The sequence below is a fragment of the Phocoena phocoena genome, chromosome 1 (assembly GCF_963924675.1).
Source record: "Phocoena phocoena chromosome 1, mPhoPho1.1, whole genome shotgun sequence".
In the NCBI taxonomy this organism is placed as follows: domain Eukaryota; kingdom Metazoa; phylum Chordata; class Mammalia; order Artiodactyla; family Phocoenidae; genus Phocoena; species Phocoena phocoena.
Genome location: NC_089219.1, coordinates 83483783 through 83511051, shown reverse-complemented (window position 1 = coordinate 83511051; position 27269 = coordinate 83483783). Strand labels below are relative to the sequence as shown.

Below are 27269 nucleotides of genomic sequence, written 5' to 3'. Positions count from 1 at the left end.
ATAAACAAGCCAAAGAGCAAATCTGTCACCTTTCTATCCAGTGTAAAGAACTTACTTTAAGAGTACTGACATTTATGCTTAGTATATCTTCTCTTTCCTGCTACCAGCACTACAACCCTAGACAACGGAACTCTATACCCACTGTATTTGCATTTGTTAAAAAAATTACTACAAGTTTTATACCAACTAATGCCATCTTCTAGATTATTTCTGGAGTCAACTTTACTACTCTTTTCCACCATTATATTAAAATTAATTCTTCCATAGTTCTGAGGTCACATTTATATAAAAATTTTCTCAAGGAAACACTGATCTTCTGTTGAATCTCCATCTTTGATTGACATCAATGCTGCTTTTCTCAATTTTCTATTTTAAAAGGTCTTCCATGTATGTCTATCCTCAAGCTTTATTAAATCTGACATATGTTCTAATTAATTAAGTTCTATAATCAAGCCCCTCCCTTTTACTCCCACACATACAGTACTAAAATTCTTATCGTGCCGATAAAATAGAATAAAGGTAAGACTCAAGCTAAGAAAACTACTTATGATTTGGACCACTTAACGTTTATTTTTAGTAAATTTGGACAATAAATTCCAATTAAATTACATTACATTACATTAGTGGTTCAAGTTACTGTAACAGTTTATGGCCTATAGCAATGATTCTCACCCAGGATTTCTGCCCTCAGCTCACTGCCCCACAACCTCACCTTAGCCCCCCACAGGCCACTTGGCAATGTCTGGAGACACTGAAGACATATTTTTTTGTTGTCACAACTGGGGGAGGAGTACTATTTCCATCTAGTGGGATGTTATAAATATCTGAGAAACCCTGGCCTAATGGTCAAAGAAAAAATCATCTACACTTGTATACACCTACATATGTATGCAAAGAAACTGATCCAAACATAATTCCTTTAAATTTTTCTATCTAGTGTAAAGGTTTGCGCACTGAAAAACTCCACTATAAGTTACAAAACTAAACTTGAAAAAACTTAGTATATAAATCTTCAAAGAACTTAATAAGTAAAAATCCTAAAAGATTTCAGTAAGATGCAATTTTTTCCCTATGTAAAAATCTTTATAAAGAATTAACACTTACGAGAGGCATGGCAGCGATGAAGTTGAATAAGTATTTCTTGAAATCTTTTCTGCTACGACCAATGATACCACTGCAAACCACCACATGCAATGCATTAGTTGCAAAAGAAGCAATATTTAACACTAAAAAAACCTCTCTAAATCTCTGAAGCTATTTTTGGAAATTTTCATTGAATCAAATGAATCAATAAGAAAAAAGATGCTAAAAACATTTTCTTACAAAAACGTTAACTTTTGAAATTTTGTCATTTTAAACAGCTTGCTTGGAAATCACTCTACAAACGGCAAAATTAAATAAGAATGATAGCTAGTTCTTTCCTTCGTAAAAACGGTAATTAAACAGCAGGCTTGGGCTTCCCTGGTGGCGCAGTGGTTGAGAGTCCGCCTGCCAATGCAGAGGACGCAGGTTCGTGCCCCGGTCCGGGAGGATCCCACATGCTGCGGAGCAGCTGGGCCCATGAGCCATGGCCGCTGGGCCTGCGCGTCCGGAGCCTGTGCTCCGCAACGGGAGAGGCCGCAACAGTGAGAGGCCCGCGTACCGCAAAAACAAAACAAACAAACAAAATAAAACAAAAAAAACCCAGCAGGCTTATACTTAAGCAGTCACAAAAAGGGGTTTTATATGATGAAACAATTAACAACTTTATAGACCCAGGAATGGATTACTGTGGATAAAACAAAGTACTATTTCTTTGCCTTTAAATATTTTAACATCCTGTCATTTGTATGAACTAATGGCAAGGAGACAGACTAATGACAGATGAGCAAACTCTTACTATAAAGGGCCAAGAGCAACCATTTTAAGCTTTGTGGGCCATAAGGTCTCTGTTGCAAGTACTCAATTCTGCTATTGTATAGCTAAAACAGCTAAGAATGAGATTGACTGTGGTCCTAAGAAAATTTTACCAAAAAAGATGGCAGTGGGATTTCAATGAAACCATATCTTTTATCTATTTTTAATCTATTTTAAATAGTTATCTGTTTTTAAAATATCCACTAAGAACTTATTTAAAGGGTTCCACTACTTTTTTAAAAAGCTAGAAAGCCATTATATCATTATAAGTAAAGGATCTCTGACTACCAAACGTCTGTGGTCTAGTGCAAAGATAATGTTAATATTCCCAGAAGTAAATTAACCATATTTTGAAAAACAATGCACTAAATGATTCAAACCTAGCTCTACACAAAAAAATGACTGGTATACATACTGATAAATAATTTCTTTTTATGAGGGAGTAGGTGAATAATGCCAAGTAATATGAACTGATCTTTTAGAGCAAAAAAGTTCCATGGTCAAATAAATTTGCAAAAACCTGAGTTAACGCTAACAAATGTCTTTACCAAAGGCCCTCTCAAAGCTCTAATGTATAATATGCATTGTAAAACTCTCTGAGAGGGCTTTGTAGCACTAGCATTTCCTCCATCATTGCTAAGATTCCAAAGAACATACTTTGGGAAATGTTACTCTAGACCGATAGAAAAATTAATAGTCCAATTTTGACATAGCTGCTAAAAAGTGTTAAAAAAAATTTTTTTACAGCTGAACTAGAAAAAAGTTAAAATAGAGCCACACAAAAATGTTGTTTACAGCAATAAGAATGTTAGAGACAAAAAGCAATTAAGTACAAAAGTTTAGAGGTTTAAATTAAAATTATTCGAACCAAACTTTACATAAAACCAAAGTGCTTTAGTGCTGCCCAAGCTGTGAAACACACAAGATTATCAAACTTTGGTAAAGCACATGCCATCATTCAGCAATGGTTTACCACTGGAGTAGCAGCTACAAATTTAAAAAATGGTTTCTTGAATAAAGCTTTATTTCTGCTTATTATCCCACTGCAAAAGAAAAATAATCATCAATAAAGTAATTTTAGAGTAGTCCCAATCATAGTTTTCTAAAACATACAGGAATCTTAAGATAGTTTGGTAATTTTAAAATGCTACTTATAGCCAAGTGGTTAAAAATAAAATATATATTTATGATTACATATGGCAGTATAGGGGAACAAACTTTGCCACCCCAAAACGTGTTTCTTTGGCATAAGGATTACTTTAGGCTGATTATTTTTAAGAAACAGAAGCCTCAGGAAGTCTTTCTTTTTGCCTCCCCCTTAGCTACCTAAAGAATTTAGATAAAAGGGCCTCCTCCCAGAATAGAGCTATGACCAGAGATATCTGCAAAGCATACGGGCTAAGTGTGTGTGGGGAAAGTAGGCAGGACCTAGAGATCAGAGTCCACGCTGTGTCCCAGAGTCTCCACGTGGCCCAGCAAACATTTGTTTACCAAACATTTGCTTTTCCATCTTCATGTGAATTGCCTTCCTCCCCTGTGAAGTCCCAAACCCCTACCCCCAACATCCTCTCTGTCGTTAGCTGAAGATGGTATTCAACATGAGGTCTTCGGCTTTTCTGGCGAGTTACTAAGTTCTCCTGGGTCTCTCCCATGTACACATGTTATTAAACTTTTGTTTGATTTTCTCCTGTTAATCTGTCTCACGCCCATTTAATTCTTAGACCAGCCAGAAGAACCTAGAAGGGCAGAGGGGAATTTCTTCCTCCCCAGCAGCAGCAACAAGATATGAAATATTACCTTCCATATCATAGAATTGCCAGTTTCTACCTTAAAGAAGGGGTCTGCCCTATTAAAATCTGCCCCATTCCCAAGTCATTAGTCACTGCTAACAAGTAAGCCTAAAAGATGTAAAGGATATTAAAATTAAGTACATTAAGGACCATAACAAGTCTCTTTGTGACTCTATTTTAGCAGAAGAACATAAATCTAAACATACTTTGCAAGAGGCAAAATGGAAAAGACAAAGTTTACGATGTAGCTTTAGTAGCAAGTTAGAGAAATGTGTTAATTTTTCAAATAAAACTGTTCTATATTATGAATTCACAATATTTTAAAACTTTTAATTTGACCAAATATCAAAAGATGTCATGCACAGCAGAAGCTCAAAAATCTTTTATCTTTTATTTCAGGAGAAAATAAACAATTAACTTTTGTTTTTGTTTTTTTGGGGGAGGAGCAGAGAAAGGTTTATTGCAGGGCCAAGCAAGGAGAAGAGGTGGCTCGTGCTCAAAAAAAACCCAAACTCAACAATTAACTTTATTTATTTATTTTGGCCACACTGCACAGTATGCGGGATCTTCCCTGACCAGGGATTGAACTCATGCCCCCCGCAATGGAAGTGCACAGTCTTAACCACTGGACTGTCAAGGAAGTCCTCAACAATTAATTTTTAAATGACTGCTTCAGGGATTTCCCTGGTAGTGCAGTGGTTGAGAATCCACCTGCCAATGCAGGGGACACGGATTCGATCCCTGGTCCGGGAAGATGCCACATGCCGTGGAGCAGCTAAGCTCATGTGCCACAACTACTGAGCCTGTGCTCTAGAGCCTGAGAGCTATAACTATTGAGCCCACATGCCGCAACTACTGAAGCCCATGCACTCTAGGGCCTGCGTGCTGTAACTACTGAGCCCACTTGCTGCAACTACTGAAGCCCACACACCTAGAGCCTGTGCTCCAGAACAAGAGAAACGACCACAACGAGAAGCCCGCGCACCACAACAAAGAGTAGCCCCTGCTGGCCGCAACTAGAGAAAGCCCATGCGCAGCAATGAAGCCCTAATGCAGCCAATAAACAGACTAACAAATAAATAAAACGACTGCTTCAGAATCGTGAATTTGGGTTAAGAGTATAAGGAAGCTCCCTGTACTATTCTTGCAGCTTTTCTGCAAGTTTAAATTATGTCAAAATAATATGTTTCTTAAAAACTCTTAAAATTTTTGTTTTTTAAATTTTTTTCTACATCTCATAACTGAATTTTAAGGCTGAGTACCCAACGAGTTGATTAGTCTAGTAGAATTATAAGTTGGCTCATGCTACATAATAACTTTCCTCTTATCCATCATGACCAATTAAATTAATGCACCACACACTCTTAGTGATGGATTTTCTCTAGAGCATTCAGTCTTTGAGAAAATTAAAATAAGCACCTATTTAATTAAAGTTGGAAATCCCTAGCTTAGAAAATTAAATATTATTCTTTTAGGTTACAAAAACATGAAATCACAAAATATGAATAAAAGGGAAAAACGTTAAAAGATAATCTTCTATACTATACCATGATTGTACAGGGTTCTTTATATGTATCATGTGACTGACTGTACACAGATATCTAATATAATGTTATTCACAGTGGATGTAACCTGTTATTTTTGTCACAGGTAATTAATAACACTACAGTTGGGGAGCCTGTATTTTTATTAACAGATATGGCATTTAAATAATAAGTAAAGCCATCAAAGGAAAAAAATATAAAATTCTATAATCATGTAAAAGGACAAACATGTCTTCCCTATATTAATCATACAAATGACTCAAATTACTTGTACACAAAGCTCGTAGAAAGAGAACTTAACAAAACTGATCCTGCTAAAGCTGATGTGCTAGCAGCAATGAACAAACACTTCAATTACTCATGCTTAACTTCTTAGAATTCCTTAGAGGATTCCTCACTGGGGCACAAACACACAAAACTGACGAGACTCCCCCTACAAATTCCTTTCAGGGAAACCAGACAATCAACAATCCCACAACTTGGCTTCTAGCAAGTTACATATGAATACACAGCCAAGAGTGACTGCTTAAGGAAAGCTCTAAACTGAATGACAAAGATCAGAACAAGAAAGGACACTGAAAGTCACAGACTTGACAGAATGACTGCTACAAAAATGAATATTCATACAAAAAGATAGCTCCTGGAAATAAAATTAAAACAAATAAAAATTCACTGGATGATAAAGTTAAAAGAAATCTCCTAGAATATAATATAAAATGTCAGAGATGTAAACAGTAGAGAAATTATAGTCAGAAGATCAGTCCAGGAAGTCCAACACTCAACTAAGATTCCAGAAAACACTGGAGAGGAAGAACTTTTTTAAAAACACAAGAAAATTTCATTCTTCAGAATGAAGAATGAGTTTCTAGATTGAAAAGAGCCCACCTAGTGCCTAGCACAAACACACGGAATGAAAAAAAATTCACACCAACATTCAGTGAAATTCCCATAACACCAGCAATACAACATCAACAATAAAGAAATAATAAAAGCTTCCAAAGCACGTAAAAGAAGATCCGCTGCTAAGGGCGGGCAATCAGCACAGGAATGGGACTCAACACCAAATGCGGAAGCTAGATCAGTAGTTTTTAACCTTGGCTGGGATCAAGGTTAGGATCACCTGGGATGCTTCAAAAAGTAATGACTGATTGAATCAGAATCTCTAGGGGTGGGCCCAGGCATTAGTAGGTCTCAAAATTCCCCAGATGATTCTAATTATACTGCAGCCAAGGTTGAGAACCACAGAGCCCTACAGAAGACAACAGGGTGATGCTTTCCAAATTCTGAAAAAAACTGATTTCCAATTTAGAATGAATAAATACAGCTAAATTATCAATCAAGTGTGAGAGAAGACGACTTTATCAGACCCACAAGGTCTCAAAATTTTACTTCCCTTGTAACCTTTTCTCAGAAAAAGACTGCATCTGCCAAAATGAGAAAGTAAACTGAGGAAGAGGAAAACAAAAGATCCAGAACATAGGAGTTATTTAATGCAGGAAAGAAAGATGAAAAAAATTCCTAAGATCATGATAAAAGTAAATTCAAACATGACTGCTATTTAGTGAAGCTAAAGCACAATCAATCCTAATGAGAGCTGGAGGACAGAAAACTAACAAGAGGTATGAGGTGGTAATAGATAAAAATCAGTAAGTTATCTAGTGTGTTTGACATATTACAATATTGAGATTTTTTTTTTTTTTTTTTTTTGCGGTACGCGGGCCTCTCACTGTTGTGGCGTCTCCCGGTTGCGGAGCACAGGCTCCAGACGCACAGGCTCAGCGGCCATGGCTCACGGGCCTAGCTGCTCTGCGGCATGTGCGATCTTCCCGGTCCGGGGCACGAACCCGTGTCCCCTGCATCGGCAGGCAGACTCTCAACCATTGCGCCACCAGGGAAGCCCCCAAATACTGAGATTTTATAGTGTTGTCAATAAGCTTGAGCTGAATTAGTAAGAAGTAGGCAAAAAATTAATGTGCACAAAAACCTGCAATTTATAAATGCCAGGAAAAGAAGTTGTATATAAAAGAAACTACCAAAGAAGAGCATTTGGCTCAGCTGTAAACAAAAGTCAAAATCATGTAAACAATAAATTCTGATTTAACAAAAAACTGTGATATAACATTGAGAGAATGAGCACAGACATGGGTAGGAGTGGAAAAGAGCTAATTCTCATCTTCCAAAAGAGAAATAAATACACGCATAGTCTCTAAGACTGAAAAATCTAGAGACAGTAACATAAGTGTGTTACAATAAAGTGCAGAGACAAAATAAGAGATGAAACAGTAAAAAGAACAGAAGACAACTGGCTCCAGGAATGACAGTTACAGGTGGGAGGAATGGGGCACAGAACTAATGTTTTTGTGATTAAGTCCTGTATGGCTATTTGATATTAAACTATATTCATGTTTTACTTTTTAAGCTTTTCATATATTACTTTGATTAAAATAAAAAGGCATGGGACTGACCGAAGGATTCAGGGCGCCCTGAATTGAATATTGGCGTCTGTACCATTTACACATATTCAGAGGCACGTGGTCGGGGCTTTAATCCTATGCAGATAACCTTCTTTGTTCTTCTAGAGAGATGAGTCAGAAAACACCTGCATAAAGCATTCTGCCTCTCCTACAAATCCTCTAAGCCACACACAAATCAAGGATGTCAGAAAAAAACTTACAAAATTTGGGAGCATTTAAAAATTTTAAGTACTGTCATTCAAACAGTTACGTTATACTAGGTACTTTAAGAAATTTTCTGATAAAATACTGCATGCCAGGAAACAAAATTCCAAGAAAAATTTTTTTACTGACATTCAAATCGGTATCATGAGGAATAAGTTCTTTATTAACAGATAAATGTTAATATCCCAACTGTTTTTTTGTTTTTAAATTCCAAATCATCAATTGCAGTGATTAACACATGTACAAAGACTATAATGAAAAAATATATAAAGCACTAACTTCAGAAACTGAAGAAAACGTCTAAGAATTTTTTTCTGTTTAATAAACATTCTCAACATGATTCCCTGAAATGCTTTGATATTTTCCTCAAATTATCTCATTAATTTCAGACATCCAGCTTGGTGACTTTTTAAGTTCCCACTACAGCATTTATTATACTGCATATTAATTTTCTTTCTTTCTTTCTTTCTTTTTGGCCGTGCCCTGGGGGCATGCGATATCTTAGTTCCCCAACTAGGGATCGGACCTGTGCCCCCTACAGTGGAAGCGTGGAGTCTTAACCACTGGACCGCCAGGGAAGTCCCTTAATTTTCTGTTTACTTGTCTCTGACCCTCTATAAACGGCCAGCTCTGCAGGGCTTGGTACAGGGTCTCTCCTGTTCGCTCATGGGTACATCCCTATCACTGCCTGTGGCACAAGGGAGACAATAAATATCTACTAAGTAAATGAACAAAGACATAATTTGACTTAAGTATTTATACCTAACTTAGAATCTATTTCTTGCTTAAAATAACACTTAAATATGACACAAATTAGTATTTCATACATACAGGAGGAAGATGAAAAGTACCTTTCAATGAGTGTCCCATTCTGAATCATCCAAACATCACAATATGTTCGAGACACCAGCATAACAGCAATAAGTATCAAGTAACCTGTCTAAAATAAACCAGGTACAGTAAATTAATTAAATGCATTTTAGAAAGTTAAAAGAAACATCACTTTGGTAAAGATTTTTGGTTTCTAAATTCAAAGCTTTATTCTAGCTTTAATGTAGTTGGCTGACATTTTACCTACAGGTTATTTTTAAATATAATTTTGAAAGAAGTTTAAAATATAATGTAAATGGAAAAGGCCTTATAGATCATTTAATCTAATTTTTCATCCAGATTCAAAAGTGAATCCCAGGCAGGGCAAATGACTTGTCTTCATATAATTAGTCAATGACAGAAACCAGCAGTATAACTTAGACTACCTAACTCACAGTGTATTGTGATTGTCCTATGTTTTTAATACACGACTCTAATAAAGAAAAATGACAACTACCAATATACAGTTAAGAACAAATACTGAAGCCTAAAATTCTGCTTAAGTAGAATAAATTTGGTTCTGTTTGTTAGAAAAATCTCTTAACAGTGTCCCTGCCCTTGCAGGGCTTTCAATTTAGTTATTAAGGCAAGATTTACACATAAAATGTAAGAAAACAGACCAGTGTAGGTAAGTATATTTGCATCACTTCACGTGATACGTGGCAGGATCGAAAGGTCTGAGGTAGCAAAACAGGCTTATGACATTAGAAATACATTAAATAAACCAAGTAAAACAAAGGAGAAAATGAGGATTATGAGTAAAAAAAAAGATGAAAGATTTAATGGAAAGTAAAAAATAGATTAAAACCATATGAATTACAGTATTGCACATCCAGCAGAGCTTATAAAACTACTGCAAGCTTTTAGGTAGAACAAAATATTAAAAAGTGTTGTTTACAGAGCATTACTTAAGCAATGCTGGGCAAGATGGATCATCGTGGGGGAGAGATGAGAGGCTGAGTGGCTGGCTAGGAGTCAATTGTCTGTGTGGGATGAAAATCTACCCTCCAGCCTCCAACTGCAACACACACCCATTCAAAGGTGACCTTAAACTTTCTAAATGGGAAAAATATGACAGCAGCATAGAAGCTAAAGTCAGAGAAGAGGGTGTGTGGCAGGGGCAATGTTTGTTGGATAAGGTGTTTGATTTCAAAGTTATGGAATTGAGAGGCAAATGCATCTATGACTTTTGTAATTTTTGCAAAACAAATCTTGTTTTTTAAAAAAGGTGAAGGTACTGAAAATACAGCCCTTAAGTGAAAGACAAGGCAGGGAGTCATAAACACGGAAGTAATAAATGAATCCATAAGAAAGAAGACAATGTCAAAGAAAGTCTACATGACTGAGTTGTGACAGCTGCTCCCCCAACGTTTGCCAGAGTTGTCCAGCAAGGAAGATACCATCTTCCTACCCTCTCCCACCATCTCGAAGTTAGGTATTAAACTGACAACAGAAGAACCTACCGATTTTAATAAATCCTATTTGTAGATGACACTTTAACGGTAATGCTAACTTTTAATTCAGACCTTAAGTACAGCCTCAATCCTAAATTAATCATTTGAGGAATAAAGGTAACATTAGACAAAGATAGTTTATTTTTTCCTTTATTTTATATACTTTGCTTAATTTTTTCTTTAAATCAGTATCAAGTTTATTATCTCATTTAGCAAAATCTGCCGAACTTTGATTATTGACAGTCCTGAAATGCCTTTTTATGCAAAGGCTGTCCTCAGAATCACCATAATTCCATTACTGGGTTCGTAGAATATGTCAGAAACTAAAGATAGGCTTGATTTAGGCAATCCCTCACCTTATGATACAGATGAACTTCCATATGTTCATATGCAGCATTTTTATTTCATAAATTGATTAAATTAATCTCTCTATCTCTACCTCCTATTATCTGTGATTTCTACTGGAGTTTATTTCACTTTCTTGAACTGGGGTTAAGCCCGGATTTTTATACCCCTCAAAGATGGTTCGTAAAATGGCTCTGTGGCATGGATGCACCTTGACAGAACTGGGAGGTTGGCCAAGTTAGGCCCATCTACCTTCTTACTAACTCCCAGAGATCTATTCAATGTCTCACATTCATTTCATATTCAGCAAACCTCTGCTAAAAGGTTAAATGAACATTAAGCTGTTAACTGATAAGGGGGGGTAATACACAAATCTTTCCAGAGAAGAAGCTTGTATTTTAAATAAAGATTCTTCAAAGTCAGGCAGATTGTAGAATGAAAAAACAATTAATTATATCCAGAGTGTCACGGGACGCCTTCACAAAGAAGATAAAGAGCATTAAGCTGTTTTTTAAACATATTCGTTTTTGTTGGGGGTGTTGTCACAAACATGGTGTCATGAAAGTACGAGGGCACGAGGTCTGGCTACAAAACAGCAAAGGACCTTCCAAGTAGATGGTATGCAAAGGAAAGGCAAAGTCACATTGTGATTTACCCTATAGGAGAAAAGAAGCCAAGTGTTCTTATTCGGGTTTTAGAAAGAAGACTAGTTAGAAAAGGAGTAGAGATTATAATAATCCAAGCAAGTGAGAACAGTACAAATGGAAAGTAAGGGACTAATCGAAGAGAAACTCAAGGATGCTTGCAAAAACATTTAAAATATAAGGGACGAAGCAGATTTAAAAAGTGCATTTTCCAATTTTTCTTCAAGAAACACATAGGATCTCTATCTAATTAGAAAAAAAACAAATGTTATTAAATTATTTTTTAGAGTCTCTTTTAAGGGCAGAGTCAACAAGACATGACGCTGAAGTGAGAGGAAGGAGAGCAAGTCCAGTGTGATGGAGGAATGTGCCTTTCCTTTGCGAATTATAGTGCTTTTGGAATGTCTTATCCTTTTCCTGCTATCAATAGATTATAAGCCTAATGCTTTTTAAAATTTGAACAGTGGGAAACAATTATGTTTGAAGAAGACAAACTTGACAGAAAAGATTTAAAAAGGAGAGATTCGGGCTTCCCTGGTGGCGCAGTGGTTGAGAGTCCGCCTGCCGATGCAGGGGACACGGGTTCGTGCCCGGGTCCAGGAAGATCCCACATGCCACGGAGCGGCTGGGCCCGTGAGCCATGGCCGCTGAGCCTGCGCATCTGGAGCCTGTGCTCCACAACGGGAGAGGCCACAACAGTGAGAGGCCCGCGTACCGCAAAATAAATAAATAAATAAATAAAAAGGAGAGATTCTTTGAAGTGAGACTAATTAAAGAACACTGTAATATCTAGGTAAGAATATTTAGAAAGAAAAATTAGCAGATAGCAGTGACTGAAAGGATGAGAGGTAGGTATGGAGAGGAGAAAGAGTCAACAGTGATAATATTTCTAGTTGTACAAAAGGAGAATATTAAGGTAATTAAAGATGGAGAACACAGCATTGTTATTTTTTAATCATTAAAATACTTAATAAATCATGACAAAGATAATCTTGACAAAAGAGTAAATGAAAGAATAACAAAACTTTATTCTTACAACCAGTTCACTTCCTGAAAATACTTGAAGAATTCAGGTATCTTAAAACATATTTAATCAAATATGAAGAAGCAACTCTCAAACATATTCCATATCAATGCTACTTGTTAACATCATAATGTAATAAAAAGGTCTTTCTAAATTTAATCTCGTTTGCATTATATTATAATAAAGCAACACCATTTAGGCTGGCTGAAGTACTCTAGTATTTCACATAAAATATAATAATATTTCATAAACAAGAGAAAATCATTTAAAAACTGGCGCTGAACAACAAGGGTACTTGCATGACAGGCAATGACTTAGACAAAAATTTAGTCTTCATTACCTACAGAGGAGACACTTGACCTGCAGTAGAACAAAGGCTTTATAATTCTATTGTTCTGATCTCACATAAGCTTTAAAGTTGAACACTTAATATTATCGTTTCATAAGACTTACCTCTTTACAAAATGTTCTAGGGACCATGATTTTCAGAATTCGTGTGAGCCTTGAAAAAAACACCTTGTCCACCACAGCTCGTTCTTTTTTCCCCTCTTTCTACATTAAAAAAAAAAGAAAGAAAGAAAGCTCTTAAAATAGTTATAACAAATTAGATTAAAGAACCATGTTTCATCTAAGGCAACATAAACAACTACTAAGATGGATACTGCATTTGAAAAACATAGTCTTGTACTGCTCTTCATATTCAAACATGCTTTCAAGAAACTAAGATGTTACCAAAAACTGAATAAGGAAATGAGAACTTCTTTTCAGAAGTGAAGCTGCAGAAATATCTGGAAAAAGAACACTGCAAACAGAAGAAACAGCAAATGCCAAATACCAAGGTAAAAGCTCGTTTAATAACAAAATGGCCAATCTGGCTGGAGCTGTGAGCAAGAGAAAGTAGTAGAAGATGAGGTCAGAGGACAGCTAAGAAATGGCCATTATCCACCTCATTACTGTCTGTTCATCATCCACTTCCTTATCAACAACAGAATTTTTAAAAAAATCCTGGGGGCTTCCCTGGTGGCGCAGTGGTTGAGAGTCCGCCTGCCGATGCAGGGGACGCGGGTTCGTGCCCCGGTCCGGGAGGATCCCACGTGCCGCGGAGCGGCTGGGCCCGTGGGCCACGGCCGCTGAGCCTGCGCGTCCGGAGCCTGTGCTCCGCAATGTGAGAGGCCGCAACGGTGAGAGGCCCGCGTACCGCAAAAAAAAAAAAAAAAAAAAAAATCCTGAACAGGAGCTTTCCTGCTACCAATTACAGGAAACTTTTGGATTCCTAGATTTATCATTTAACATTTCTAATATGCACTCTTCCTTACAAATGCAAAGACAGACAAGGTTCCCTCACTCATACAGTTCACATTCTAGCAGGGGAAACCCAGATAAAAATAAACCAATAAATAAACCGTTACAGAGAGACTAAGCAGGGTCAAGAGAAAAAGAATGATCCAGAGAAGTATGAGAAGAAAGGTCTCTTTGGGGGAGGGCAGTAAAGCACAGGGAACACCAAGCACAAAACCCAGTTCAGGAATGAACTTGGTATGCACACTGAAGAGCAAGATGACAGTGCTGCTAGAGCAGAGGGGACAACAGGAGAGAAGCTGAAGAGATGGGCAGGACCTATAAAAAACAGAGCCCTGAAGCCATAGAAGGATTTAGAGTTCACTGTCAGTGTAGAGGGAAACCGCTGACAATAATTAAGAGGGGTAAATCATTTTATTACCCTCAGATATCTCTTCATTTTCACTGGTCCAAGAAAATAGAGCTATAAAACCATTTGCAAGGATAAGGAAAGAGTGACACGAACTGGGTATAGTGGACGTTATTTACTTCATTACCCTTGGGCTGTCTGGAAGAACAGGCAGAAGAAACTTCTCAATAGGCAAGACTCTCCAGAAGGACCCCAGCCCCAATTGAGCTCCTTTCCCCAACTCCTATAATCACAGCTCACTTATGTATTAACTACTACGCTCTTGATAAACAAATACCCATGGTATAGTAAATTCTATTAGTTGACAAACTTTGCTGTAAATATGCTTTAATTAAATTAATATCTAACTTGATAAACCTTAAATGAGTTGTTTGTGTACTGAATTAGAATAATAAGCTACCATCCACGTGTCACACACTGTGCTAAGGGCTTTATATATGTAATCCTAATAAACAGACACTGCATGTCGTACAGAACTGTAGACAAGAGATGAAGGCACTGGGTGTGTAGAGTTAGATCAGAAAGACTAAGACAGAAAGAACTGGATAAGAACCAACCTACCGTGTAACTGCTGGAACAGAGTTCAGGTCTTTCAAACCGTACAAAGGTTGTAAACCCCATCCCACTGAGTCACAGGCCCAGTCTACTTCATTCACACATGTATGTATTCATTCATTCAATATTTACTTGGCCCAAGGCACTGTTCTAAACCATGGGGACACACCAGTGAACAAAACACAAAATGCCCTACTCACAGTCTATTTACTCTAGCTAGGCTATTCTCCTCGAGCCAAACCTTACAACTTCAACCTAAATATCCCCTTTCACCTCCCCAAACTGAGAAAGTATAGGAAGAAAAGAATAAAGAGAAAGCAATGTACATCAACTACCTTTAAAGAAAGTTAGACTTCTACTCTCGTTTCCCTCCTGTCACTGCCTCCCTACCTCACTTCATCCCACCTGTAGTCAGTACCTTCTCCATCCCTAGCTTGAGCCTTAGACAGAATAATTCCAAGGTGAAACGGCCACCTTCTGATTTAAACAGAGGATAACTATTTCCAGCTGTTCTCAAGAAATGATCTAGGGCAAACAATGAGGAAGGTTTATGGGAAGGTTTAAAAAAAAGTTATAAGAAAGTAACAATGAAGCACGTCGTATATAATTAGCAGTTTACCTGGTATTAATTTCTCCTTCTCTTTTTCTTCTGTCCCTGTTGTCACTGCTCCTATTTCTTAAGCTGTCTGAAAGCTGACTTTATTATTTTCATTACATTTGAATCCATAAAGGGAATGATATACTTCCTAAAGTCAGGAAACACCAAACATCTGGGCTGGAGGGCTGACTCAGGCTGAAGAAATAATCAAGATGCTGTACCATTCTTTTTAAAAAAAAAAAACATGGAACGCTTCACGAATCTGCGTGTCATCCTTGCGCAGGGGCCATGCTAATCTTCTCTTTATCATTCCAATTTTAGTATATGTGCTGCCGAAGCGAGCACTGTACCATTCTTGATACATAATAAAAGTCATACCTGAAACCAATCTAAATGCAAATACTTACAGAGACAGTACATCTCATAAACACTACTAGCTTCTCCTAAGAATTCATTTTAACCACAATTGACTTTCCCCATCTTTAAACTTCCCAGTAATTTTTTAAAAATATAAAAAATACTTTTATGATATAAATCTAACATGCAAATCATAGAAAAAAAACAACCATTAAAGACCATTTAAGAAGCTAAAGTGATAATGCAGTCAGAAAAAAAAAAAATGTACCTAACATTCAGGAGGCAACAAGGTCAAAGGGCAACGAGAAGTTCCTATTGATGTGTCAATCAACTTAGAAAGGTGACATGAACCAGAACTGACCAGAAAAGACAGATGTTTGAAATAGCAAATAAAAGGTCATGTGGTGCTGACAGAAGTGTAAAGCATTCTGTATATTGTTAGAGGAAGTATAAATCAACGTAACTATTATGTTGCATCTATCAAAATATAAAACGTACACTCATTGCAAAATGTAAAACAATCCCGCAAATTTACTTTTAGAAACTTATCCTAGAGATATTCCTGAACATATGCTTAAACACATAAATGAAAAAACTTGCACATTGTTTTATACTATAAAATTTAAAACCTAAATGTACATCAATTATGAGATACTACATAAATCATGGTAAATTTATGCAATGAAGATTCTACACAACTGTAGAAAAGGAAGCAGCTCATATTCATACAAGAGAATACTATAGAGTGGTTAATTAACTAGATCTATAGCTATCAACATAGATGGATCTTAAAAAAACATTATGCTGAAAAAAAAGGAGAACGATACGTACAATGATTCAATTTATAAAATTTTTCAATAAGCAAAATAATTCTACCTATATTGTTTATGGAGATATACACACACCCCAAAAGTACAAAAATATGCATGGGAATGCTGAAGACCAAACCCAGCACAGTGCTACCTTTGTATATTTTGAATTTTATACCCTGTGTATCACATCAAAAAGAATAAATATTTTAAAACAAGTCACCTATCTCTTTATACTATTCTCTATCTAAATTTTTTTCTCCTTAAATCTCATGTCTTATGAAACTTGTCTCACCTCAACCCATCCCACCAAAGATTATAAAAAATTTCAAGAAAAAATTCTTTTCAATTGCGTCCCCTCATAAGTGACACACATTCACTGTCGTAAAATTAGAAAATTCTGATGAGCAAAAATAAGGAGCCTATAGCTACCACTGAGAGACATCAACTGTTAATATTTGGCATATCTCTTACCAAATTTCATTTCAGCATATGTCTGTGTGTGCACTTCCTATAGATTTCACAAATGTGGTATCAGGATGTACACTGCCTTAAACCTTTTTTTTGGCCAACCATTTGATCTAAACTAAATTTATTCTGCTTACACTATATGACTAGCAAACAAGTATATATATATTTAAATGCACAAAAAAATAGGAAGAATTAAAATATGAGTGAATGAATACTGCTGTACTGGATAGTTTCACCGATGTCCTAGAACTTTCAGATACGGTGGTATACAAATAGTAGCTATAACTAAGATAACTAAGGTTTGATTACTCAGGTATAATTTAGATATAAGAGATTATGAAGATGGAAATTTGACAAATGACTGGAGATAAGCATATCTTGTCCCATTTTTCAAAGATTATGGAAACTGGAGAACAGCAATTTTGATGTCCATCTCCAGGATATTCAGAGAATAGACATTAATATTGAGGGTTTATTTAGGAAGACCTAAGAGACGCTAATCCCTAGAAGTCAGCAGAAGTTTACTAGGAAGAAGTCATGTCAAAGCCTTCTAATTTCCTTCTTTGTTAAGGATACTGTGCTAGTATATTAGCTGACACACACAACATTAAGCTCCACGAGGGTAGGAACTTCTGTTAACTGCTATACACGCAGAACCAAGAACAATGCCAGGCATATATGAGGGGCTCAATCAATATTTTTTGCCAGGCTGACTTAATAAATGAATTAACAAATTAATCAAGGAATTTGACGTTTCTTATAAAACTATTGTGGCCTTAATGGAGAAATAAAGACCAGATTTTTTTGCAGTTGGATATAGTCACAGCTGAATAAACCATAACCAAAAAAACAAAGATTAAGAGATGCCACAGAGGAATTTTCTGGTCCTAACCTAGTCAATACTATCAGCAATTGTGAGGAAGATAGAGAAGACAAATTAAGTTTGTAGATAATACCTTCCACTTAACACACTAGATGTTAGAATTATATTCAGAATTATACTAGGGAGTTCCCTGGTGGCCTAGTGGTTAGGATTCCAGGCTTTCACTGCCATGGCCCGGGTTCAATCCCTGGTCAGGGAACTGAGATCCCGCAAGCTGTGCAGTGTGGCCAAAAAGAAAAAAAAGAAAATTAATAGAGTAATAGAATAGACATATTATAGAATAGACTAATAGTATAGACCCTATAGGCTGACATTTACAGGGAAACAACTGAGTTACCATATGACCCAGCAATTCTACTCCTAAGTATATACCCAAGAGAAATGAAAACATATGTCCACACAAAAACTTGTACATGAATGTTCAATAATTTGGGCATTATTCATAATGACCAAAAGGGGGAAACCACTTAAATTTCCCTCAACTGATGGATAAATACATGTGGTATATCCAGACAATGAAATACTATTCAGCAATAAAAAAGAATGAAATACTGATACATTCAACAATACATATGAACCTTGAAAACATCATGTTAAGGGAAAGAAGCCAGTCACAAAAGGCCACATATTACATGATTCTATTTATATGAAATGTCCAAAATAGGCAAATCAATAGAGACAGAAAGTAGATCAGTGGTTACCAAGGGCCAGGAGGAGAGGGTAATGAGGAATGACTGCTAATGTGTATGGAATTTCCTTCTGGGGAATTGAAAATTTTCTAAAATTAGATAGTGGTGATGGCTGTACAACTCTGTGAACATACTAAAACCACTGAATTGTACACTTAAATAGATGGATTTTATGGTGTATGAATTACATCTCAATAAAATTGTCATTAAAGAAATAAAGAAATCAACTGATGAATACAGACGTCTGTCAAAAGAGCTGTTCATCAGGAAGACACCTGAAGGCTTACAATTTATCACAAACTCCACTTAATATAAACAGAAGTAATGGCTAAAGAAGTAAAAGCAACTTTAGGCTGAATTTCAGCAACATGATGTTCATATCAAGAAATGTAGTAGTGCTGATGATGCATTCCACACTAGTCAGACCACGTCTACATTAGACTACATTCTATAGACCATAGACTACATTCTATCCTAAACTTAATGTCTAGAGGAACTAACTAGTATAGATCCAGAGGAATGTACACATAATTTAAGAACAATTAGAAACCATGTCACCTGAGAAACACTTGAAGGAATGAGGATTGCTTAGTGGGGGAAAAAGATTCAGAAAATACAACCATCTTCAAACAATATGAGAGTCTGTTCAGAGAAAATAGAGTAAACTTGTCCTGTGTTTCTACAAATGACAAAATAGAGGCTTAGAGAGGGAAGATTAATTCCATCATGGACTTGAACTAATACAGTTATGGCTATCTCCTAGGTAGTACTTTCCATCAAATGAACAGATTCAAGTAAATACGAAAAGTCACCTACCAAGGATTCCTATTTTAGGAAGAATTCCTATAATATGTAGTGGATTAGAGATGATATTTAAGTTCCCTTCTAATTCTTAAATTCCGTGATTTTATCCTAATTCAAAAATATATAATGAAACAAATGAAATAAACGCACGAAATCCCAAAGAGTAGACAACATAAATTTTACCTCATTGTTCCGTAATGGTGGTTTTCCATTTTTCTTACTGCAGAGAAAAAGAAAAAAGAGCAAGACAGCTTTATTTGTAAACTGTTCCCATCATAAAATATTATTTTAAGATATCAAAAGAATATATCAAATTCTCCAGATGAATTTCTTCTTTTACATTTCATACTGAGATAGAATATATTAAATACAATAGTCCAACTGTATAATCCACAGTCCTCTTACTAAGTATAAATCACAAAAAGTGCTCAATAAATGTTAACTACTACTATAATATATCAGGCATTACGTTGTAATTTTTTCATACACACACAACTACACTTATTTTACAAATTCTCCCATGGAGATGCAGAGTCTGTTTTTCCATCCTTGAATCAAGGCTTGGCCAAGATATTAGCAAATTGACACAAGGAAGGCCTTGAAAAACGTCTGTGCATTGGGCTCACTCTCTTGCTGCTGGGAATCTTTTCCCAGCCATGTGAGCAATCCCAGGTTAGCTGCCTAAAGGATGCGAGACCATGTGTCATTTCCATGTTACAAATGAAAAAACTGGCTTGGGGGACTTCACTGGCAGCACAGTGGTTAAGAATCCGCCTGCCAATGCAAGGGACACGGGTTCGAGCCCTGGTCTGGGAAGATCCCACATGCCGCGGAGCAACTAAGCCCGTGATCCTGCACTCTAGAGCCCGCTCACCACAATTACTGAAGCCCACGTGCCTAGAGCCTGTGCTCCGCAACAAGAGAAGCCACCGCAATGAGAAGCCCACACACCGCAACCAAGAGTAGCCCCCGCTCACCGCAACTAGAGAAAGACCCAACGCAGCCAAAAATAAATAAATAAATAAACTTAAAAAAAAAAAAAGAAAGAAAAAACTGGCTTGGAAAAGTCAGTACCATGCCCAAGGTTCACGCTACTCAAAGTAGTTAATCTAGCACCCCAAAACAATATAATAACCAGGCTTGGCTTCTTTTTATACACACTACCATAGCACCCTATGCTTCTATTTAACATTAATCACATATTAAATCTCTTGTTTAGTATATATTTCCTCCCACTATATTAGTTCTATGAGATCAGGAGCTATTGCAGGTTGGCTTCTCCAAAGTAGAGGCGAGGTGATGTTCGGAGTACAAAATGTTTATTAGAGATCAGTATCTGTGAAAGGAAGGCAAAGAAAGAAAGTTTGGGCAGAACTCAAACTGTGATATAGGCCAACAAAATTTCAGCCAACCAAGTGGGAAGCCCTGAATCAAATACTGTCCATCATAGTGCTCTGTGACGGGATGAAATGGTCAGGTCTTTAAACCTCTTTCTAGCTCAGCATGCAAATGTATGCTGCTCCAGGGAGATCATGACCTTGAGGGAGGTAGCTCTGCAGGTAAGGCAGACCCTAGAGATGTGTGCAGAAGGGGCTACCTGGTAATCTGCACTCCTCATAGCTGGATAATGAGCCCTTCTTTGAAGGGGAATCTGGGTAGCATATCTCCTTGTCTACTACAGGGGTCATATATTACCCAACCCTGTATGTTTAATACCTAGTTGAGCCACAGCAATCTGTACAGCAATCAGTGAACATTTTCAGTAATAGGATACCACGTCACTGAATAACGCTAGAAAGGCAAACAACTATTGATACAATTCGGTAGATGCTATCATTTTTAAACTGCTTAGGTTTATTACTGTTTCTAGTTTCAATTATACTGCAGGATTGTTCATCTGTTTTTAAATTTCCATGAGACCGCAAAACTGTTTCACAGAATGCCTTTTATATATATGTTCAAGCATGCACAGTTAATTATGAGCCCCTTTTATAAATAAGGCTTTCTAAATTCCTCTTTTTTTTTTTTTTTTTTTTTTTATGCGTTACGCGGGCCTCTCACTGTCGTGGCCTCTCCCGTTGCGGAGGACAGGCTCCGGACGCGCAGGCTCAGCGGCCACGGCTCACGGGCCCAGCCGCTCCGCGGCATGTGGGATCTTCCCAGACCGGGGCACGAACCCGTGTCCCCTGCATCGGCAGGCGGACTCTCAACCACTGCGCCACCAGGGAAGCCCCTAAATTCCTCTTTTTAAGAATTCTTTAATGTTTCCTCAATTTTGAAGATACCAGCTATATAAATACATATAAATTACTTAGGATAAATTAGAGCAGTATACTATATTTATGAGCTAAATCCATTAAAATAAAAGTATTCAACATGTTCAAAATATATTATCAATATGCACACAAAATGGCGAGGTATCTATAATACCTAGAACAATCACTAAATATCAGTTATCTTGTTACATTTCAGGGTATAACCAAGTGAAGTTATTTTTAAATCTAATTTTGTGACTATGTGAATGATGACTGTAAACCAGTCTATTATACCAATATCAATGTCATGTTCAGTCAGGAGCTGCTCATCTATCTTCTTCTCACTCAATAAATCAGCACACTTTCCAAAATACGATGGCACTCCTGCATCAATCCTTTTCATTGCCTTGCCCAACATCCAGGCGTGGGCAAAGGCAAGGAAAAGAGAATCGCAGTACCAGGATAAGATATATAAAAACAACTTGGTTGCTAGAGTATGAAACAAAGGCACACAGAAAAGATACATTATCAAGTGCATGTGGTACTGAAAAGACAGGTAAATTATAAAAGTGACATGGTCAAGAAGCATTCAAACGTCTACTAATTGCTTACTACATGCTAGACACTATTCTAGATCAGCATTTCTCAAACTTCGTGGTCTCAGGATCCCCAAGAACTTTTATATATTTGTGTTACATGGATATTTATCATATGAAATTTCAACCTCATAAATTTAAAAAATACTTATTTACTCATTTAAAGACAACAAACACATTACGTGTTAAATAAAATTTTTATAAAAATAGCTATATTTTCTCAAACAAAATAATTTAGTAAGAAAAGTGGCATTGTTTTTACATTTTGGCAAATCTCCTTTATGTCTGGCTCAATAGACGACAAATGGATTCTCATATCTGAGTCTGTGTTCGTTCTATCTACTGCAATTCAGATAGGTAGCTGTAAAACAGGAGTATTCTAATAACTGTGGATATTATTCTGTGATACTACAGTGCTGCAATGCAGTCTGATAATTATATCAATGAACTTGTACTCTGATACAGTAAAATTCACTGGTCTATGTTATATTACACTTTTAAAAAAATAAATTTATTTTATTTATTTATTTTTGGCTGTGTTGGGTTTTCGTTGCTCTGCATGAGCTTTCTCTAATTGCGGTGAGCAGGGGCTACTCTTCGTTCCAGTGTGCAGGCTTCCCATTGTGGTGGCTTCTCTGGTTGCGGAGCACGGGCTCTAGGCACATGGGTTTCAGTAGTGGCAGCTTATGGGCTCAGTAGTTGTGGCTTGCGGGCTTAGTTGCTCTGCAGCATGTGGGATCTTCCCAGACCAGGGATGGAACCCGTGTCCCCTGAATTGGCAGGCGGATTCTCAACCACTGTGCCACCAGGGAAGCCCCTATATTACACTTTCAATGGCTCTTTTAACCCACTCGAAATTTTCTAAGATCATGCATTAGTCATTTGGAAAATGCTGGTTCACTGAGTTATACAGTAGGCCTTCCAAATGTAATACATTTTATTATACAATATTTTAAAAATTATATTTGTTAATATTACCACCAACCTCATCAGAAAGGTCTTAAGCACTGGGAAACTAGCAAGCTCATGGTAGCAGACAAGATTTCCAAATTCTAATTTTCACTTGAAAGCTTAAACTGTAACATTAGCAACAAACATTGCCAGTTGTTTTTCCTTGAAGAAAATGTCTGCAATATTCAAAGCTGAATAACCAGAGTTATTCAGTCTTTCTTTCAAGTAAAAATGATGTTCCACCAAAAAAACAAACAAAAAAAGTGGCTAGTTCAGTTCACAACTCAAACAACTGCACAGTGCTTTCCCTCAAGACAACCTCTGTATTTGATATGCTACGAGAAGTGCTTTTGCAAATTTCTTGTTTTTCTTTGGCAAAGACATTACAAAAAAGAAAAGACAAGAGCAGTAACCAGCTATAAAAAGTATAGGAAGGTTTTATCCAAGAAATGTAAAGTCAGGTTAACATTTGAGAAAACAAGGTAATTCATCATATTAACAGTCTAAAGAAGAATAAACATATGATCGTATCAATAGATACAGAAAAGGCCTATAAAACCTGACACCTACTCATCCTAAGAACTCTCATCAAACTAGAAAAAAAAGGAACTTCCTCAGTCTGATAAAGGACATCATCAAACACCTACAACTATCATCATACCAATTAACAAAAGACCGAGTCTCTGTAAGATCTGGGACATTGCAAAGATGCCAACACTCACCACTTTTATTCAATATTGTTACTGAAGGACACAGTGCAATAAAGTAAGCAGAACAAACAAAAGGCACATAGAATGAAAACGAAGGAGTAAAACTATCCTTATTGCAGACTCTATAAACACTATATAGAAAAGCCTAAGGACACAGGATATTAGCTCGGTGCTTTGTGACAGCCTGGAGGGGTGGGATAGGGAGAGTGGGAGGGAGGGAGACGCAAGAGGGAAGACATATGGGAACATATGTATATGTATAACTGATTCACTTTGTTATAAAGCAGAAACTAACACACCATTGTAAAGCAATTATACCCCAATAAAGATGTTTTAAAAAAAAAGGAAGCTGTGGGGTCTGACTAAGCTGTCATAAAGGGATGGGAGAAGGAAACTCAACGCTGCATAGAATAAAGCAGTAACTGGAGAAAAATGGAACCATTTCATAAAAAAAAAAAAAAAAAAAAAAAAGAAAAGCCTAAGGAATCTACAAAAAAGCTAAATGAGTTCAACTGGTTTCCAGGATACAACATCTATATATAAATACCAATTGTATTTCTACATATGAGTGAAGAACAATTGGAAATTGAAATTTTAAACATACCATTTATAAAAGCATCAAAAATATTAAATACTTAGGGCTAAAATTAAAAAGAAAAAAAAAAGACGTGCAAGACTTGCATGCTGAAAACTACAACACATTGCAAAGAAATGTTCAAATAAGACTAGATAGATATATATCATGGTCATGGATCAGAAGACTCAATATTATTAAAGTGTCAATTCTTTCCAAATTGATTTAGAAATACAATGAAATCCCAATCAAAATCGTACCAGACTTTTCTATAGAGAGTAACAAGTTGAATCTAAAATCCGTATGTAAATGCAAAGGACCTAGAACAATCAATAAATTTTTACAAAGAAGAACAAAGAGGAATTGCACCTAATTTCAAGGCTTATCATAAAGCTATACTAATCAAGAGTTTGATACTGGAGTATAAACAGAGATCAAAGAAACAGAAAAGTCCAAAGTAGACCTACACATATAAGGTCAATTGATATAAGACAAAAGTGCCATGGCAACTCAATGAGGAAAGGATAATCTTTTAACAAATGGTACTGGATCAACTGGACAGACATTTGCAAAAAAAATCAAAAGGAACCTCAGATGTTATTGCACACCATATACAAAAATTAACCTGTAGTGAAACAAGAGACCTAAATGTAAGAGCTAAAACTACAAAATTTCTAGAAGAAAACAGAAGATCTCAGTAATCTTGAGTTAAAGACTTGTTAAATAGAACAAAGTACAAACTACACACAGAAAAAAAAAAAATCAATAAACTAGAATTCATCAAAATTCTAAATGTTTGTTTCTCAAAATATACTACTAAGAAAATTAAGACAAGCCACCAACTGGGAGAACATATATGCAAAATACATACCCAAGAAAAAACTTGTATTCAGAATACATAACAGACTCTTATAATCAAATAAGGTGGCAATTCATTTAAAGATTTAAACAGACACTTTGCCAAAGAAAATGTATGGATGGAAAATAAACACAGGAAACATGCTCCAAATCATTAGTTCTTAGGGAAATTCAAATTAAAACCACAATGAGAAACCACTACACACATCCACTAGAATGGCTAAGATTAAAAAGACTGGTCATAGCAAGTGTTATCAAGGATGTGGAGCAACTGGAATTTTCTTATACTGCTGATGGGAATATAAAATGGTACAATCACTTTGGAAAACAGTTTCTTAAAAAGTTAAACATACACCTACCATACAAGCCAGCCATTCCGCTACTAAGTATTTACTCAAGGAAAATAAAAGCATATTTCCATACATAAACCTTACACAAATATTCATAGCTGCTTTATTTTTAATAGCCAAAACCTGGAAACATCCAAATGTTCATCAACAAGTGAATGGATTTTAAAAATTGTAGTTATTTCCATAAAATGTACTCAATTTTTAAAAAAACCTATTGATGCACACAACATGGATGAATCTCAAAATCATTATGCCGACTAAAAGTAGCTAGACAAAAATGTACATAGTGTAGATCCCACTTAACATGAAATTCTAGAGCAGTCAAATCTAATCTACAGTCATAGAAAGCAGGTCAGTGGTCGCTTCAGGCTGGTGCAAGGGAGAAGACTGACTACAAAGGGGCATGAGGGATCTCTGGAGTGATGGAAATGTTTGCTATCTTGATGGGTGTGATGGTTTCACAGGTGCTTACATGTCAAAACTCATTAAGTTGTGTATTTTAAACATAAGCAGTTTATTGTACATCAGTAAAGCTTCAATAAAACTATAAAAGAAAAAGATGACCAAAACCTAGGGGAGACTTTTTCCTAAGAACACAATAGAAAAGTACATTTTCTTTGTTCTTTATTGTTGGAGGGGTGAGGGAGAAGGAGATGGAGTTAACTATTCCTTAATAATGCCAACAAAATATGTAAAACTAATAAGCAGAAACTTCCCCCAACAAACTATGAGACTAGGAAAAAGAAATTGACAAAAATTAAAAGAGAAGTTTTCAGATAACTTTCAGACTAAGTAAAAAAAAAAAGAAAACAATTCTGAAAACTTTGATCAGAGTTTTGTTATCCAGAACAATAATTCTGACCCTAAAATTTCTCAGTTCATTTTTCTAGGCCAGTGTTTCCTGGACTTCAGATAATATATGAACCTCTCCTGAAGGAAAAAAAAATTCTTACAGACCCCAGCATTGACTTAATTTGGTGCTTCCTTAAATATGTATAAGCGGGCTTCCTTGGTGGTGCAGTGGTTAGGAATCCGCCTGCCAATGCAGAAGTCACGGGTTCAAGCCCTGGTCCAGGAGGATCCCCCATGCCGCAGAGCAGCTAAGCCTATGCACCACTGAGCCTGCGCTCTAGAGACCACGAGACACAATTGCTGAAGCCCGGGCGCCACAACTACTGAAGCCCATGCACCTAGAGCCTGTGCTCCACAACAGGAGAGGCCACCACAATGGGAAGCCCACACACCGCAACGGAGAGTAGCCCCCGCTTGCCTCAACTAGGGGGGGCCCCGCGCGCAGCGACGAAGACCCAACACAGCCAAAAATAAATAAATAAAATTTTTAAAAATGCATAAGCATAAAATTAAGTTAATTGACCCTTAAACGTGAAGACTTAGGAGCACTGACCCTCACTGCAGTTGAAAATTCACCTATAACTATACAGTAGGCCCTCGTATCCGAGGCTCCATATCCTTGGATTCAACCAACCATGGATCATATAGTATAGAAGTACATATTTAGTGAAAAAAATCCACACACAAGTGGACCCTCGCAGTTCAAAAACATGTTGTTCAAGGGTCAACTGTATACATTCCTTTTGTTTACAGCTCTTCTACAACCACAAAATAAAATTTATCACTTAAAAACTAGCAAAAATTTTAAAGCCAATAAAAATGGAATCAACATTCTTTTAAAGTGATAGGTGAGATAACACTGCTACAACTAATCACCAGTGCTGGGGTAAAAGAGTAGAAGGAATTATTTATGTGTTGTATGTTCCAGTTAATAGCCAAGATTTTTAAATAATCTTCATTATTTTTCTTTTGTAAACAATGAACTGGCTTTAAATCACTGCTTC

The 27269-nt window shown here is 36.5% G+C and overlaps 1 protein-coding gene and 1 non-coding gene across 4 annotated transcripts in view; both read right to left on the bottom strand.

Moving 5' to 3' along the window:
- The window catches only part of ABCD3 (ATP binding cassette subfamily D member 3), an 82626-nt gene that overhangs the window by 38545 nt on the left and 16812 nt on the right, over nucleotides 1-27269 (bottom strand). For all 3 annotated transcript variants that reach the window (XM_065873630.1, XM_065873629.1, XM_065873631.1), the window contains exons 2-5: nucleotides 19303-19339; nucleotides 12699-12797; nucleotides 8760-8848; nucleotides 1105-1174 (exon numbers count right to left, since the gene is read on the bottom strand). In XM_065873630.1, coding sequence (XP_065729702.1) covers nucleotides 1105-1174; nucleotides 8760-8848; nucleotides 12699-12797; nucleotides 19303-19339 — 295 coding nt within the window. The remainder of the gene's footprint in view (nucleotides 1-1104; nucleotides 1175-8759; nucleotides 8849-12698; nucleotides 12798-19302; nucleotides 19340-27269) is intronic.
- LOC136141233 (U6 spliceosomal RNA) lies at nucleotides 15345-15451 on the bottom strand. Its single transcript, XR_010657719.1, has one exon. It is a non-coding gene; the product is annotated as a U6 spliceosomal RNA (small nuclear RNA).